This window comes from Perognathus longimembris, chromosome 17 (assembly GCF_023159225.1).
Source record: "Perognathus longimembris pacificus isolate PPM17 chromosome 17, ASM2315922v1, whole genome shotgun sequence".
In the NCBI taxonomy this organism is placed as follows: Eukaryota; Metazoa; Chordata; class Mammalia; order Rodentia; family Heteromyidae; genus Perognathus; species Perognathus longimembris.
The window spans coordinates 28,253,841-28,269,817 of record NC_063177.1 but is presented as its reverse complement, the minus strand read 5'-3'; the positions used below and the strand labels follow the sequence as shown (position 1 = coordinate 28,269,817).

At 48.7% G+C, this 15,977-nt stretch overlaps 2 protein-coding genes across 3 annotated transcripts in view; both read right to left on the bottom strand.

The window, feature by feature from the left end:
* Positions 1-3,876: 3,876 nt before the first annotated feature.
* On the bottom strand, positions 3,877-8,166 carry Supt4h1 (SPT4 homolog, DSIF elongation factor subunit). The gene is made up of 5 exons (XM_048365250.1): positions 8,025-8,166; positions 7,068-7,174; positions 5,537-5,592; positions 5,047-5,100; positions 3,877-4,240 (listed from the first exon to the last, which is right to left on the bottom strand). The coding sequence occupies exons 1-5, from the start codon at positions 8,091-8,093 to the stop codon at positions 4,173-4,175; spliced, it is 354 nt and encodes a 117-aa protein (XP_048221207.1). The 5' UTR covers positions 8,094-8,166; the 3' UTR covers positions 3,877-4,172.
* A 1,369-nt stretch (positions 8,167-9,535) lies between these two features.
* Positions 9,536-15,977, bottom strand: part of Rnf43 (ring finger protein 43) — an 81,187-nt gene continuing 74,745 nt past the window's right edge. For both annotated transcript variants that reach the window (XM_048365248.1, XM_048365249.1), the window contains 2 exons: positions 14,414-15,769; positions 9,536-10,989 (listed from right to left, as the gene is read on the bottom strand). In XM_048365248.1, the coding sequence (XP_048221205.1) occupies positions 10,946-10,989; positions 14,414-15,769 (1,400 nt within the window). In that variant the 3' untranslated portion in view covers positions 9,536-10,945. The remainder of the gene's footprint in view (positions 10,990-14,413; positions 15,770-15,977) is intronic.

The following is a 15,977-nucleotide window of genomic DNA, read 5'->3' as shown; positions in this document are numbered from 1 at the left end:
TTGGATATATGTTTCTATCTGTGTTCTAGTGGAGTGTGATACTGCCATAATCAGGCTGCAGTGGAGGATTATGGGGAGCAGGAAAACACAAAAGTTGGGAAATATGAGTAGAGGTCAGAAGGTGCCCCTGAACTGTTGGAGTGAAATAGAAGATGCAGCCTGGGGGAACTAAGGAAGGGATGGCCTCATTCCACTTGCTCTGCTGGGGGGCTCCTTGAGTAAGCCTCAAGGACTTCTCCTTAACTTATTACCCTCCCTGCCTCACTTCTTTTGGCTAAATTTAAACTTGGGGACTAGAGGTGTTAAAAGGAGGGTGGCTCGGAGTGTAGGGACATCATGTTGACTTTGTGGAACAGTAAGGAATAGAAAGCTAATTCTTCACAGTGGCTCTTTGCAGCAGTTACAAAGGAAGCAAGGCTACTGTGTTTGGGGGTTCCAGCAGCCCTAAACTTGGAATGGGCATATATTTCTTAGTCTGGGGCTCTACTACTTAAGCATGGCTTGTCTCCTCATTGCTAAATAAGGTTGTTCACTTGTCTCAGGGGTTTTATGAGGGCTAAACAAAATGTCAAAGCCCTTTGTGAACTGCCAAATGCTATGTAAAGTCTTTACTAATACTAAACATGAAACAAGTTACCAAAATAAGACATTTTAGGCTGTCCTAGCCATTATCTACCTGCTTTCTTTGTGTGTATGTTTGTGTGTGTGTGATACTGGGACCTTGAATTCAGGACCTGGAACTGTCCTTCAGTTTTTTGGTTTGTTTTGTCAGTCCTGGGGTTTGAACTCAGGGCTTTTGAGCTTCTTTTGCTCAAGGCTAGCATTCTAATTGCTTGAGGCACAGCACCACTTCAAGCTTTTTTTTGGTACTGAGCAATTGAACCCAGGGCTTCATGCATGCTAGGCAAGCACTCTACCACTAGGCCACATTCCCAGCCTGTCCTTCAGTTTTATCACTCAAGGCTGACACTGATTTGAGCCACAATCCTACTTCTAGGATTTTTGTTGGCTAATAATAGTCTCACAGACTTTTCTGCCTAGGTTGACTTTGAACAGGATCCTTAGATCTCAGACTCCTGAGTAGTTAGGATGTAAGTGTGAGCCACCAGCACCCTGCCTTGCTTCTCTTTTATACAACACAGAGATCAGATTCTGGATAGGCCGGGAAGGACAAACTAGGGACCACACAATGAGGCATTAGTCCCCAATCCTAGTGGGCCCAGCTTGAGCTTAGGTCCTTGCTGGCCCATAATTAATATTCTTGGGGGAAACTGTGCTTTTCTGAGACCAGAGCACCCTGATCTTCGCTTGATCAACCTTTGCTTGATCAGTCCCTGCCTGGGCTGGAGGCTGCAGCTATCAGTACACTGCCAATTAGCCCCATCCACTTTTGGTAGAGAGTAGAAAAGACACAGTAGCAGCTTTACTACCACTGATTTCTAATCTTGCCTAAATTGAGTCTGTCCTGTTGAACAGTGGGGAGCAACTTACCCATCTGAAGGACATAAAACTATTCAGCAAGAGGAGCTCACAAGACCCTGGAACGACTCAGCCCCTTGGGCAGCGAGAATGGGGCAGACACAATGGGCAGCACAGAGCCCTCATGGCTAGAATGCAGGGTTGGGGACCTTCTTCCTCCCAGGCCTGCTCACCCACAGAGAACCTGGAACCAAGTCCCTATTTTATGGGTTTGCCTAACTAGGGTGCAGAGTGGCACCTGAGCAGATTCAAGAATGAAACATGGCAAGAAATGGATTTCCAAGCACCTCCCAAGGCAAAGGGGCTGCAACAAGCCCCCTCTCCCCCGCCCCCCACAACCATCAGTAGCTTTGTCTTTTGCTTCTGGAGAAGTTGACAGTTAAGACGCAGCTAAGTGTGGGGCTGTGGTTATTTGTGCAGCTCCTCTGGTCTCCCCCCTCCCCACAACTGTTTCCATTCTCACCAAGCAACCACGTCCGGGTCAGACACATAGGACAGCAGCTGGGACTTTCCAGGGGAGTTTTTCACAAAGCCAGTGAAAGTTTGGGTGTTGGCTTGCCCAGTCTAGGCACTCCTGGAAAGGCCTCCTTCTTCCCTCCAGAAAACTTAGCTCTAGACTAATGGAGTTGTTGGAGCTGCTGACCAAGGCTTACAGATTGATACTCCTTCCTCAGGGGTTGATAGTCCCAGAAAAAATGATTCCTGTTTGAATGGACAACTGGCCAGTCCCAGTTTTCATGCTACGGGCCTAGAAGAGGGCAAGGCAGGAATAGGGGAGACAAAGGCAGGGGAGACAGCACCTCTTTCCATCCTTCAGGCACAGGCAACTGACTCACTAGCAACACCAGGTGGCAGAGACAGAGCCCAGACAGGAACCTCTGGGAGCTTCTCAGAGCTCACTAGTTCTGGTTATGCCCGTCTCCCGCCAACCCCCGCTACCCGCCCCCCCCCCCCCCACTGCCCTGACTGGGTATTATTGAAGAATGAACACTAAGTTTTTTGTGTGCGTGTGTGATACTAAGGATTGAATCCAGGACCTCACATGTTAGGCAAATGAGCTACCACTTGAGCCACATTCCCAATCCCTTTTGTAAGGTTTTTTTTTGTTTGTTTGTTTTGTTTTGAGATAAAGTCTTGCTATACAGCTTGACCAGATTGGCTTTGAACTAATGATCTTCTGGCCTCAGCCACCAAAGTGTCAGGGTTACAGGAGTGTGCCATGTCTGGTCCTTTGACTTATTTAACAGGACTGTTCCCATCACTTTATTTCTAAATACAACAATCCAGAGGTAAATAGGCCAGGTAGAATCAATCCTATTTTACAGATGGAGAATTTAGGAGAAATAAAATGAAGATGCTGTCAGGTACTGGGTGGTTCATGCCTATAATTGTTACTCAGGAGGCTGGGAGTTGAGGATTGCAGTCTGAAGCTAGACTCTTATCTCTAATAAACTACTAAAAAAGCCAGAAGTGGAGCTGTGGCTCAAGTGGTAGGGTGGTAGCCTTAAGCAAATGAAGCTTAGGGACAGGGCCCAGGCCTGGGTGCTCAGGTGGTAGAACACCAGCCAATGAGCAAAAGCATCAGATACCAAGCTCCAGTTCCAGCCTTGGACAACAATAAAATAAACAAATAAATTAAATCATGGAGATACTAACAGGACTTCTACACAAATTTAATGGTCACTTTTTTAAAAAAAAGAGAAATTACATTATTTAATTTTACTTATTTTTTTGCCAGTCCTGGGCCTTGGACTCCTCTAGAGCCTGAGCACTGTCCCTGGCTTTTTGCTCAAGGCTAGCACTCTGCCACTTGAGCCACAGTGCCACTCCTAGCCATTTTCTGGATATGTGGTGCTGGGGAATCAAGCCCAGGGCTTCATGCTTATGAGGCAAGCACTCTTGTCACTAGGCCATATTCCCAGCCCTAATGGTCACTTTTTATTCTAAAATAATGTGACATCGTCAATGGGACACGGTCAAGGTCAATGACATGACTTAAGGCTCCCTACTAGGCCAGAAGATGAACAAGGGCTCACTTCCTACAGAAGCTCAAACTCAGACCAAGACCCATCAGCCACTCAACACCTTAACGTCTCCAGTTAGAGGAATGTAAACTATAGGTGAGACGGCCAGAAGTATATAAAGAGCAGGGGGGAAAAGTACTAAACAGGGTCAAGAGACATAGGGTACAAAAGGCTACGACCACTAGAGGCCACCAGACCACCACAACCAGGGACTACCGTGCCACAAGACCACTTTTAGTTGCTATGGAACCACAATCAGGCCACAGGGATAGAAAGGCCTCTCTCATGCTGGCATGGTGATTATAGGGCAAAGGAACCCTTGTTGGAACTGGGCGAAAGGGAGCGTGAGGCAAGGCATGTGTTATGGCTTTAAGAATTTTCCAAGAGTTCATATTTATTGGCATTCTACCCATGGGCAAGCATACAGACAGCCCTTCAACAATTAGAAAAAACAGTATCTCCCTTCAACTCAGTCCATGAGAATCCACCAGACCAAGCGCTCCCACTCTACCAGTAGTCCAAGGCCCAAGAATAGGATCTGCTGTTCTTTTTAACAGTCTCTGAGTTGAAGTGCAGGGATTTTGAAGTTCTGCCTGTTCGGATTCCATGACAAAAACCAAAGCAGGGACAGAAGGTGGATAGCAAAGGCGCTGGCAGTCCTACATCCTGCTAGGTCTTTATAGCAGTGTCTCTGGATTTGTAGGCCACTCCTCGACTTTTTAGCTCCCGTACAATTCCTGTAACAGGAAAAGAAACAGCTCCATGAGATAAGTTTCTGAAGGATAAAAAAGGCCCTGCCACCTTGAAGGACTTTAAGAATACTGGAGTCAGCCAGGTGCCAGTGGCTCACACCTGTAATCCTAGCTAATCAGGAAGCTGAGATCTAAGGATCACGGGCTGAAGCCAGCCCAGGCAGAAAAGTCTGTGAGTCTTATTTCCAATTAACTACTAAAAAGCCGGAAGTGGTGCTATGGCTTAAGAGCGCTAGCCTTGAACCAAAGAAACTTAGGCCAATGGCTGGGAATATGGCCTAGTGGCAAAAGTGCTTGCCTTGTGCTTGCTTCCTATGAAGCCTTGGGTTCAATTCCCCAGCACCACATATATAGAAAATTGCCAGAAGTGGCGCTGTGGCCCAAGTGGCAGAGTGCTAGCCTTGAGCAAAAAGAAGCCAGGGACAGTGCTCAGGCCCCGAGTCCAAGCCCAGGATTGGCAAAAAAAAAAGAAACTTAGGCCCAGAGTTCAAGTCGCAGGACTGGCATTAGAAGGAAGTAACAATGTGGTTCAAGTGGTAGAGTGACAGGCTTGAGCAAAAAAGCTAAGGGAAGAATACCCTATCTCTGAGTTCAAGCCCCAGTACCCCAACCCCAGTGAGGTTCTAGAGCCAGAATTCCTGGGCCAAGTTACTTATAACCTCTCTGTAGCTCAGTTCCCTCATCTGTAAAATGTAGAACCTCATGCAAGTTGTGAGGAATGGCATTAACTCACTGAAAACAGTAGTTCTGTAGAGCTTGGTAAAATAAATAGAAATTAGTATGATTGTTACCTTGGGGCAGACGACCAGTGACTGACACAGCATACACACCCGGCTTAAAGTTACCTAAGGAAAAAAAAAAGAAGGGAGAATACAGCAGGAGTGATCTAAGGCTAAAGACGACCCAATGGAGGCTCTACGCTAAAATGAAAGAAGTGCTGTTCACGCCCCTTCTGGTGACGGCACAGGACAATGCTTCCTCATCTGTCCTCCAGTCTCATCTTTCCCACACTAAGGCCACACATTCTGCTGTAGGCCAGGAAAAGGACAAAGGGAAATACTTTTTTTTTTTTGGCCAGTCCTGGGCCTTGGACTCAGGGCCTGAGCACTGTCCCTGGCTTCTTTTTGCTCAAGGCTAACACTCTGCCACTTGAGTCACAGCACCACTTCTGGCCATTTTCTGTATATGTGGTGCTGGGGAATCGAACCCAGGGCTTCAAGTATATGAGGCAAGCGCTCTTGCCACTAGGCCATATCCCCAGCCCCAAAGGGAAATACTTACTGACTCGCTGCCACTTGGAGACCCAGCTGTCCTCTGGACTCATCATTGCAATGATTCTAGGGAGGGAAATAAACAGGGGGTGAGCATGAGTCTCCTCTGCCAGAAAGGAAGGAAGCTGCTCATCAAGCCAAAGTATCTGGGAGAGGAATCCTAGGAGAAAGCCAGGTCCTGAATCTCTACTGGAAAATAGGCCTAATGCTGGGAAGGGGCTGACCCAGAACTAGTGAATAAAGATTCTTCATTTTATGTGGAGCTTTTGTGCTTGAGGCTAGCATTCTACCAACTTGAGCCACAGCTCCACTTCCAGCTTTCAGGTGGTTAACTGGACTCTCACAGGCTTTCCTGCCTGAGACTGGCTTCAAAGTGTGATCCTCAGGTGTGAGCTACTTATGCCCAGCTGGAATATTCTTTCTATTTTTGGAATGTTATTTCTATATCACTTCAACTTTCCTAAAGATCCTAGTCCTTTAAGAAGAAAGAATGTGCTGGCTGTAGGTGGCTCATGCCTGTGATCTTAGCTACTCAGGAGGCTGAGATCTGAGGATCACATTTCAAAGCCAACCCAGCAGGAAAGTCCATGAAACTCTTATCTCTAACCACCAGAAAGCCAGAAGTGGAGCTGTGGCTCAAAGGGTAGAGTGACAGCCTTGAGAGAAAAAAAATGCTTAGAGATAGCACTGGCCCTGAGTTTTAGTGCCAAGGACCAAGTACAAAAAGGAAAGAAGAAAGGACGCTACCTCTTCCACTTCTGGCCCAGATCATCTATCCTAACCTGACCTTTCTGCATTTAATTTGCCTATTGTTTAAAACCGAATGTGCTCTATAACATGTAATTCCTACAACTCAACAATAACAAAAAAAAAGTAGGGCAAAAATGAATAGACACCAAACTCACAAATACATGACATCAGTGCTTAGGCTCTTCAAGTGGTTGAGAGCACTCCCTAGTTCAAACCCTAGCAATGGAAAAAATACAAAGATATGTGACACTGGGCTTGGGGCACAACTCAGTGACAAAGGCAAGCACTCTTGCCACTAGGCCATATCCCCACCCTCATAACTCAGTGATAAAGCACTTGCCTAATTGCGTAAGATCATGGGTTCAATCCCAGCATTTTAAACCATTTAACCATTAAACAACAACATTTTAAACCATTTAAAAAATTTTTTTAACCGGGTACCAATGACTCATGCCTGTAATCCTAGCGACTCAGGAGGCTGAGATCTGAGGGTCATAGTTTGAAGCCACTCGGGAAATGAAAATCCATGAGACATTTGTCCAATTAACCAGAAAAGAGCTGGAAGTGAAGCTGTGGCTTGAGTGGTAGAGAGGCAGCCTTGAGCTTTAGACTCAGCACAGGCACACATTTTTAACTTTCTTTTTTTTTCTCATGTTAAAACCTTTGAAACAACCAGGATTATGGCCTTAAATTAAATGCCTGTCCCACATTTAGTTCCTAGGGATGGGGTGAGGGTGGGGATAACACAGAAATGGATGGATGAATGAATGAATGAATGAGAAGGGGCTTACCCATCAAAGGAAGAGCTGGTGCAGTCATATACCATTTCTCTGTTACCCTTCATTTGTAGATATGCATCACAATTATCACATCCATCATATTCAAACTGGTCTATGGTCTGAGAAGGGAAATTAAAGGGGAAAAAAAGGAGAGATGAAAAAGCTTCTCAGCACCAGTTTCTTGGTTCTCTAGGTAATGATTTCATCAAGGGCTCACCCACTGCTCCCAAAGTTCCATTCCCAATTCCCTCCTCTCGTCCCTCCTCTCTTTGTTTCTTCTGTTCCTTTCCTTCTTTCTTTTTTTCGATTTAATACCGGGGGCTGGAAGTTGGTATCTGAGGCTTGGTTTTGCTCACTGGCTGGCGCTCTACGACCTATAAGCCATGCCTCCAACCCCTAATCTACTCTAGTGTCCTTAGGGTCAGGCAGATCCTCATTGCCTTTAACTTAAGTCTCTCGGTTCTAAGGTCCATTGATGAGCCTGACCGACCTAAGAGCTGAGGATTTAAAGGCAAATAGGGACATCCGGGAGATCTACTCGCGTTCCTGCGCATTAAACAAAGGTTTTCCAGGTCCCCACCACTCCCTTGACAGTTCCTGGAGTCCTGGTCCTTTATTGCTATTTTATTACTGTTTAGCCTGCTGGTCCTGGGGCTTGAACTCAGGGCCTGGGCGCTGTCCCTGAGTTTCTTTTGCTCAAGGCTGGCGCTCTACCACTTGAGCCACAGCTTCATTTCTGGATTTTTTAAAATGTTTAATTGGAAGTAAGAGTCTTGCGGACTTCCCCGCCCGGGGTGGCTTCGTACCGCGATGCTCAGATCTAAGATTCAAGTAGCTTGGATTACAGGCATAAGCCCCCAGCGCCCGGCTGCGGTCCTTCATTATCTCCTCCCCCGCCCCAGCCCAGCTCTACCCCGTTTCCTCCTCCTCTCCTCTCCCTCTCGCCCCTCTAGCCAGATCCTCGGGTACCTTGACCAGCGAACACAGCAGACACGCCCGCAGATGCCGCAGGTCCTTCGGCACCGTCTCGAGGGCCATCTTCAGTGAGGAGAGAGACAGCTGCAGCCCGAGTCACACACCGCCGGAAGTAAACAGCCGATTACCCAGGATGCCCGCCGCTTCTGGTGTCTTAACTTCCGCTTCCGGTTCAGAGATGCGTCCCTCTCCTCCTCCCTCCCCCCCCCCCCCCGCGCCTGAGGAGATGGTTTCTCCCGCAGGCCATGTGGGCGGGGCGGCCTGCAGCCACCTGGCGGGCCGGCGAGCCGGCGCCACCTGGGCCCGCGCGGGCGAGGCTGGGACAGCCCGTGGGTCCTTGAGGGCGGGGCGGCGCGGCGCGGCGCGGCGCGGTGCCGTGCGCCTGCGCGGGAGGCCGGGCGCCCTAGCCAGTGGCGGGAGCCTGAGTCCCGTCGCACGCCATTTGATGTAGGCCGCTGGGCACGGATCCCTATCCACCGAGCATTTCCCCATGCGAGTCTAGCTTTTCTTTTAAAATATTATGCCCTCGCTTGACCCGTCGATTAGGTGGCTTTATGCTTTTTGTCCCCCCTCCATTGCACCCTATGGGAGGTGGAACACCTTGCTCTCCTTCAAAACTGGGCACCAGACAGCCAGCACCCTTACCAAATAGTCTGTGTGCAGTGTGCAGATGCTGTGCAGTGTGGAGGTAGCACAGCCGCCCCGCGGGCAAAGCACCACGGTCATTTGTGTGTATTTGCACCAGAGCCCTGGGATAGGAACCTTCAGCCCCTGTTCTGTCTAGCCTGTCTCCTGGTGGAAACCTTTTCTTCAAGGCAGGCCTGCTTCGGGTTGGCAATCTATTGGTATGTTCAGATGAAATCTGGGATTGGGATTAATTTTTTTTTTTTTTTGCCGCCCTAGGGCTTAAACTCAGGGCCTAGGCACTGTCCCTGAGCCTCTCAGTGCTCCAGGTTTGTGCTCTACCACTTGAGCCACAGCGCCATGAGGAATCAAACCCAGGGCTTCATGCATGCTAGGCAAACATTCTACCACATTCCCAGCAGGGATTTGGATGTTTTTGATCACCAAACTTTATACTTTGGAACACATTTTCACTCTGTGCTATCTTTGTTTTTGTTTTGTTTTGTTGGTTGTAGGGCTTGAACTCAAGGCCTGGGCACTGTCACTGAGCTTTTGTGCTCAAGGCTAGTGCTCTACCACTTTGAGACACAGCTCCACTTCCAGTTTTCTACTGGTTAATTAGAGATAAAAGTCTCACAGACTTTCCTGCCTGGGCTGTCTTCCAACCACAATCCTTAGATCTCAGCCTCCTGAGTAGCTAGGATTATAGGCTTGAGCCACTGGCACCCAGCTAAACCGCAGTTTTATCACCAAGCCTATATTCCATCTTTTTTTGTAAACCCAAGACTCGCCTCTGATATAAAAAAAAAACTATGTCAGTGTAGAAAGATGAAATTGTCCTGATTGAGTTATGACAAAACAAACCACAGGATAAGACCATATGTATGGATAAATATATTAGCAAATAAATACATTTCTCAACATAGTGCCTGATTCAAGCATCTTTCTGTCTGGTTCAGATATAAATACCCATGTGGGTGCCTAGATGCTAGTCTCCCCACTAACTTTGAGGGAAGAAGGTTCTCAAGTAAAGGCCTGTGCCCACCTTGCCCCCACATTCACATTCCAGGCAAAGATAATGCCTGAGGGGCTAGCAGTGGTCAAGGTGCCCTGGGGCAAAGGGCTGAAAGAGGCCCCTCACATGGTGCACACTTGGTGCAAGCTGCCCAGGACAACTTCCTGTTCCAAACCCCCTGGGTGTGCACAGCTTCTATTGGGTTCCTGGTTTGTATGGCTTACACTAGGGAGCTGGGCCCGTGGATCCTGCAAAGCCAAGGAGCCACACTTTGCTGTCTCTCATCCCTGCTCTGAGGGAGAACAAACCTCTGTTGTCCTTGCTCAGCTGTAGTTTTACCTTTGCCATTTTCATTCCATCCTCCTTGTTTTTTTTCCCCCAGAAAGGATCATCTTTCTGCTTCCTTTGGGACTTTTAGGACAGCTGATCATCAAGAAAGGGTTATTCCCACTCTCCTTTCTCCCTGCCTTAGAGGAAGTGGGGCTGCTGGAGTGACAAGGACCTTGAAGATCAAAGGCTTCGTCCTAAATTTGTCAAGATTTGGGTCCCCACTGCAAGGATAGAACTTCACATCTTGGCTTTCCAGAGTCTCCTGTCTGACTTAGTATCATGAAGCTGACAACTGAAGAACAAGAAGGGGAAACCATCCTCCTCCGTGCACCAGGACAGGCATTACCTGGAGAAGGTGCAGAGAGCTCCACTTTTTAAAGGTGTCAACCTTTGCCACAGGCTGGTCCTTGTACAAAAAAAGGAAAACAAGAGAGCCTGAATGGGGGTTACTCCTGATACAGCAGCCTTAGCAAGGCAGAGCCAAAGCTAGTATGTGCAGCTCACCCATGGAAGGAAGTGAGAAGGGACATGTATTCAAATGACCCCACTGGCTGGAATGAATATGAGGCAAACCAGGAAGTCATGCCTGGGGGTTAGGAGGTAGGAGCAGCACCTTTATAAAACCTAGCTACTCACACCTAGCTTCCTGCCCTCAAAAAACTCAGCCTTCAGGGATCCAGCTCACAAATGCACACAGGTAGAAGCTGGTTGCGTGGATGGGCACAGACTTGCTGCACTGCAAGTATGTTCTGCAGACCAGTTTTGGAACAGGGAGCAGGAAACAGCACTTCCCACCACCCACCATCCCCACTCTTCTTCCAATGGTTCCAGGAAGTATGGCAAAAAGAGGCTGCTTGCTGAGGTCCTTTCTTCTCCCAGGAACAAGACTCTGCGCCAGGTAGGGCCCTGAGTCATCCAAAGCACACTCTGAATTGGCTGGAACATCTCACACAGCCTGTTCACACAGCTCCTCCAGCTCCTCCTCTGAGCCTGCACGTGGAGAAATGGGAGGAGAGAGGTCATTGAAGGTCAAGGGAGGTTCCTGATTCTCCCACTTGCGGAGAGTGTGGTGAGGAGGGGCCCACGGAGGGAGCAACAGGGAACGTTTCCGGAAAGATAATCAGGTTGAAAACAGAAGAGCTCCACTAGGAAACGGGAGAGAAAAAAAAAATCCAGAGAAACATATACAGTATCCAGTGTGTTCCCAGTACTTACTATTCACGCATTCGCCCAATAAATATTTATTAAACATTCATTGTGAACTGGCTTGTTACCATTTGCCAACTAGAAGAGCTCAGAGTAAGCAGGAAGCTAATAACCTTGTGGGAAAGAGGCAATGCATGCCAATGGCTGTTATGACAGTGGAATGAGACCCAGGTCATGACAAGTGTGGAGGAAGGGGAGAGACCTCATCCAAGTGCAGGAATCAGGAAAGACACCTAGAAATGAAGACACAGGAGTTGGTATTACAGGAATAGATAAGAATTGGATTTATAGGAAAAGAAAAGGCAGTGTGATATTCTGGGCTGCAGGAGCTATAAGAAGTGTTTACCAAGCTGGGCGCTGCTGACTCACACCTGTAATCCTAGCTACTCAGGAGGCTGAGATCTGAGGATCTTAATTCAAAGCCAGCCCAGGCAGCAAAGTCCAAGAGATTCTTATCTCCAATCCAGAAAACTGGAAGTGGAACTACAGCTTAAAATGGAAAAGCACTAGCCTTGAGCTGAAAAGCTCAGGGACAGTGCCCTGGGTTCAAGCCTCACAACTGATTAAAAAAAAAAAGAAGGTATTTATCCCAAAAAGACAGAGGGCAGAAGAAGAGAAAAGTTATGTGGGAAGGAGAACACTTAAGCTGGTGCTGGAGTTTTCCTTATTACTGGCAGAATATTTGATGATGTCTACATAGTTCATTGTAAGGCAGATGGACCTTACAGCATGGAGGGCAGGGGATATAGGAAGCAGTGCCTAACAATGGGACATAACAGTCAAGGCCCTGGAAGAGGGAAGGGAAGGAAGGGCTAGGCTAGGAGGCTCCTGCACCGACTTTCAGGCTGTATCTAAGACACAGGCAGAGGCCCTTGGTAGTGGATTGAGAATATGATAAAGCTAACAGAGACAGTAACAGAATCTGGCAGCTGGTAGATGTATGGGGCCAGGAAAAGGGAGATATTGAAGCTAGTTCTAAGTTTGGGAGCTAAGAAAGCTGGCGGTCTGGCACTGGCTACCCTGAAAGCACACATGATGGCCCTAAGGGAATCATCAGACACAGGCCAAGCTTCCATTACAGTGATCTGTGGAAATCTTTTTTTTTTTTTTTTTGGCCAGTCCTGGGCCTTTGACTCAGGGCCTGAGCACTGTCCCTGGCTTCCTTTTTGCTCAAGGCTAGCACTCTGCCACTTGAGCCACAGCGCCACTTCTGGCTGTTTTCTGTATATGTGGTGCTGGGGAATCGAACCCAGGGCCTGATGTATATGAGGCAAGCTCTCTTGCCACTAGGCCATATCCCCAGAAATAATGATTTTTTTTTTTTTTGCCAGTCCTGGGGCTTGAACTCAGGGCCTGAGCACTGTCCCTGGCTTCTTTTCTTACTCAGGGCTAGCACTCTGCCACTTGAGCCACAGCACCACTTCTGGCTTTTTCTATATATGTGGTGCTGAGGACTCGAACCCAGGGCTTCATGTATACGAGGCAAGCACTCTACCACTAGGCCATATTCCCAGCCTTGTGGAAATCTTTATAGACCTGGATCTCCAGGCCCACTAGCTCTTTGTCCTCAAAGTTTGGAATCTAGCGCATAGAAAGCATTCACTCACAGGAAAAAAAAAAAAAAAGCAGGGAATGAATGAATGAATGAAAGTGTAAAGTAAATTTAAACAAAAAAAGAAAATGAATGAAGGATAGTAGTCTCAGGTCCTGCTTGTAAGATTCATAGCTTTATATTTCAAGACCTTTGCATTCTCTTCTGAGGTGAAATTGTGTTTCTAGTGATGGCCTTAGACCAAGAGCTGTATCCTGCACGTGTTAACATATCGAGAGAAGGCAAAGAATAGTGAGAAAAAGAAGGCACTGGAAGAAGACAAGTATTTGGGCAAATAAATACCCAAAGCTTTGAATTAAAGCTGAGAAGTTACACTGTCACCATTGGTTATAGTACAGAGATATACTGAGCCACCAGGAAAATTTGTTAATTTTTTTTGTGTGTGTGTGCCAGTCCTGGGGCTTGAACTCTTGGCCTGAGTGCTGTCCCTGAGCTTCTGCTCAAGGCTAGTACTCTATCACTTGAGCCAGAGCTCCACTTCTGGATTTTTTGTTTTGTTTTATTTTGTTTTGTTTTTGCTAGTCCTGGAGCTTGAACTCAGGGCCTGGGCTCTGTCCTTGAGCCTCTCTGTTCTCAAGGCTAGTGCTTTACCACTTGAGCCACAGTGCCACTTCTGGATTTTTCTGTGTATGTGGTACTGAGGAATTGGTACTGAGGGCTTCATGCATGCTAGGCAAGCACTCTACCACTAAACCAAATTCCCAGCCCTGTTTTTTTTTTTTTTTTTTTGGTAGTTTTAGCAGACTTAAGACTCACAGGCTTTCATGCCTGGGCTGGCTTTGAACCACAATCCTTAGATCTTAGTCTCTTGAGTAGCCAGGATTGCAGGCGTGAGCCACCAGCGCCTGGCTTTTGGTTGGTTTTATAAAGGGTCTTTGGAAGAGTCATCCTGGTTTTTCTTTTACCATTACCTAAGGACCCATAGGGAAGCTCAGAAGGACCTGTTATTCTGTAATCTAGGCCTAGTCTGGTGGTGGTCTTTATTTTTTAGAGGTATGGGAATTTGAACTCTGGGCTGGAGCAACATGGCTGAGTCATGCCTCCAACACTAGTTCTCCAAGAAGATCATGCTTTCCCCAAGAAGCGCCTCTTGGCCTTTTTATTTAGGGGTAATGTTGAACTGTGAGTACTGGGAAAACTGTTGCAATGGCCAGTCTTGAAGCATTTGGTTTTAGCTGCTGTCCCAAATGACTCCAAGTTCTTTCTTTCTTTTTCTTTTTTTGCCATTCCTGGGGCTTGAACTCAGGGCCAAGGCACTATCCCTGAGCCTCTCTGTGCTCAAGGCTAGTGCTCTACCACTTGAGCCACAGTGCAACTTCTGGCTTTTTCTGAGTAGTTTGTTGGAGATAAGAGTCTCAGGAAATTCCTTTCCTTCCCGGGCTGGCTTCAAACAGCGATCCTCCGATCTGAGCCTCCTGAGTAGCTAGGAGTACAAGTATGAGCCATCAGCGTCTGGCTGTTATTCAGTAATTTGAATGTCAGCTATGTTGTATACTTCTCAGCCACCATCAACCCTTGTTGGTCGACTTCACCTGTCTTAAACTATCCAACTCAAGCATCTTTTCCCCACCACATCCACTCCCCCTAAAAACTCACCAGGTTGGGCTGGCAGCACCTGGCAGTGTGGGTAAGGGCACGGCCTGCCCTCTGGAGTATCAAAACTCCATTCAGAAGGCCCTTCCCCAGGCCTCTGTGGTCCTAGGGGCCGGCGTGAAGTCAGACATAACCACACTGGCTGTGAGCTTGAGAAGCAGGGGTCTGGGGCTTCCGGTAGCAGCTTCCTATCCATGCCTGGAGGTCTAAAGATCAGTGGGTGAGCCTCTGGGGGCCAAGGGTATGCCAAGCTGGGGCTGTAAGGTGGGGAGATCTGGCAAACTGGGCGCACAGTTAAATCCTGGGGCCGAGAGGCTGGCCTGGGCTCGGAGGGACCACTTTGCCGTTTCCTCTGTGGGTGTCGCACGGGGAGGCTAGATTTCTGCAGGTTGCAAAGGCTGCCAGGCGGGGGGCTGCCAGGCCCAGCAGCTTCCGCGGCTCCAGGTGCGGGCTCTGTAAGGGCTCTGGGTCGTGGTGGGTTGGGGAGCTGTCTTGATGGGGATGCTAGGTTGGGTCTGCTGACTTGTTGATGGGACAAAGGTGGCTCAGGCTGTATCTGTGCCTGAGAAACAGGCCTAGACTGGGGAACCCCCATTTCTGGTGCAGGCTTCCTGCCATGCCACTGGAACCTCTTCTTGTAGTGATGATGCCGGTGCCTGTGGTAGTGGATATGGCTGGAAATCTGAGTTTCTCCTGTGGGCACCACTGAGTCCAGAGAACGGGGTCGAGAGGCCACAGTTGGGTGGCTCCCCTTCTCTGGCAGATCCACTTCAGGGCCACAGTACACCAAGGGGTCAAAGTCGCTGCTCAGGGAGCTGCGGAAGGTGGAGCTGCTGCCATGGATGCCCTGCAGGCTGATGTCCGTGCAGTTGACCACAGAGTCACTGGAGGAACCATGGCAGGGCCCAGAGCTGGAGTCACTGGCTGGCCCATCGGCCAGGTAGCCACTGCGTTCTGTGCAGTAGCTTTCTCCAGACCCGCTGCTGTCATGAGGCCTGGTCCGGCGCAGGGGTGCCGGGCAAGCTGTGGGGTGCTGAGAAGGGCACCGCAGCCGGCTCAGGCCCCAGCTCTGTGCATAGGGGTGCTGGGTCATTGCCAGGTGTGACTGCTCCACAGGAGCCCGGAGATGGGGCACTCTGGAGAGGCGCTGGTGCCGAGGGCCTGTGCTTGGCTCCTGGGATGGTAAGAAGGGTCTAGGTCGTGGGGGCCGGACCCCTGAATTCCGAGGAGGGCCCAACAAGTAGGCAGAAGGGAGGTGGTAATGAGCATGGCCTGGATGCTGGCGAATGAGATGCAGTCTCCGGCCTGGTTCCTGATAAGAGTGAGACGGTCCCAGGGCCTGGGAGAAGGAGTCTCCCTCTGCACAAAAAGAATGAAGAACACAAGCATTGGATTCCATAACAGAGAGAATGCCTTCAGAGAGGTGTGGCTGTAGCTGAACCTGCACAGCCTGAGCTCAGAGTTGGGGGGACCGGGTGGGAACCAAGGACATCCTAACTTGTCCATGCTTAGGACGGCCTTGCTACCTCCAGGCAACTTGTCTACCCGGGATGTCCCACTGAAAATA

What these genes read in the sequence shown, in the direction of transcription:
- Supt4h1 (XM_048365250.1), bottom strand. Translation starts at nt 8,093, where the DNA reads ATGGCCCTCGAGACGGTGCCGAAGGACCTGCGGCATCTGCGGGCGTGT. An exon ending in ACCAGCTCTTCCTTTGATGG is followed by an intron (nt 5,593 to 7,067) that starts GTAAGCCCCTTC and finishes TTCCCTCCCTAG; the next exon opens with AATCATTGCAATGATGAGTC. An exon ending in CACTGGTCGTCTGCCCCAAG is followed by an intron (nt 4,241 to 5,046) that starts GTAACAATCATA and finishes TTCCTGTTACAG; the next exon opens with GAATTGTACGGGAGCTAAAA.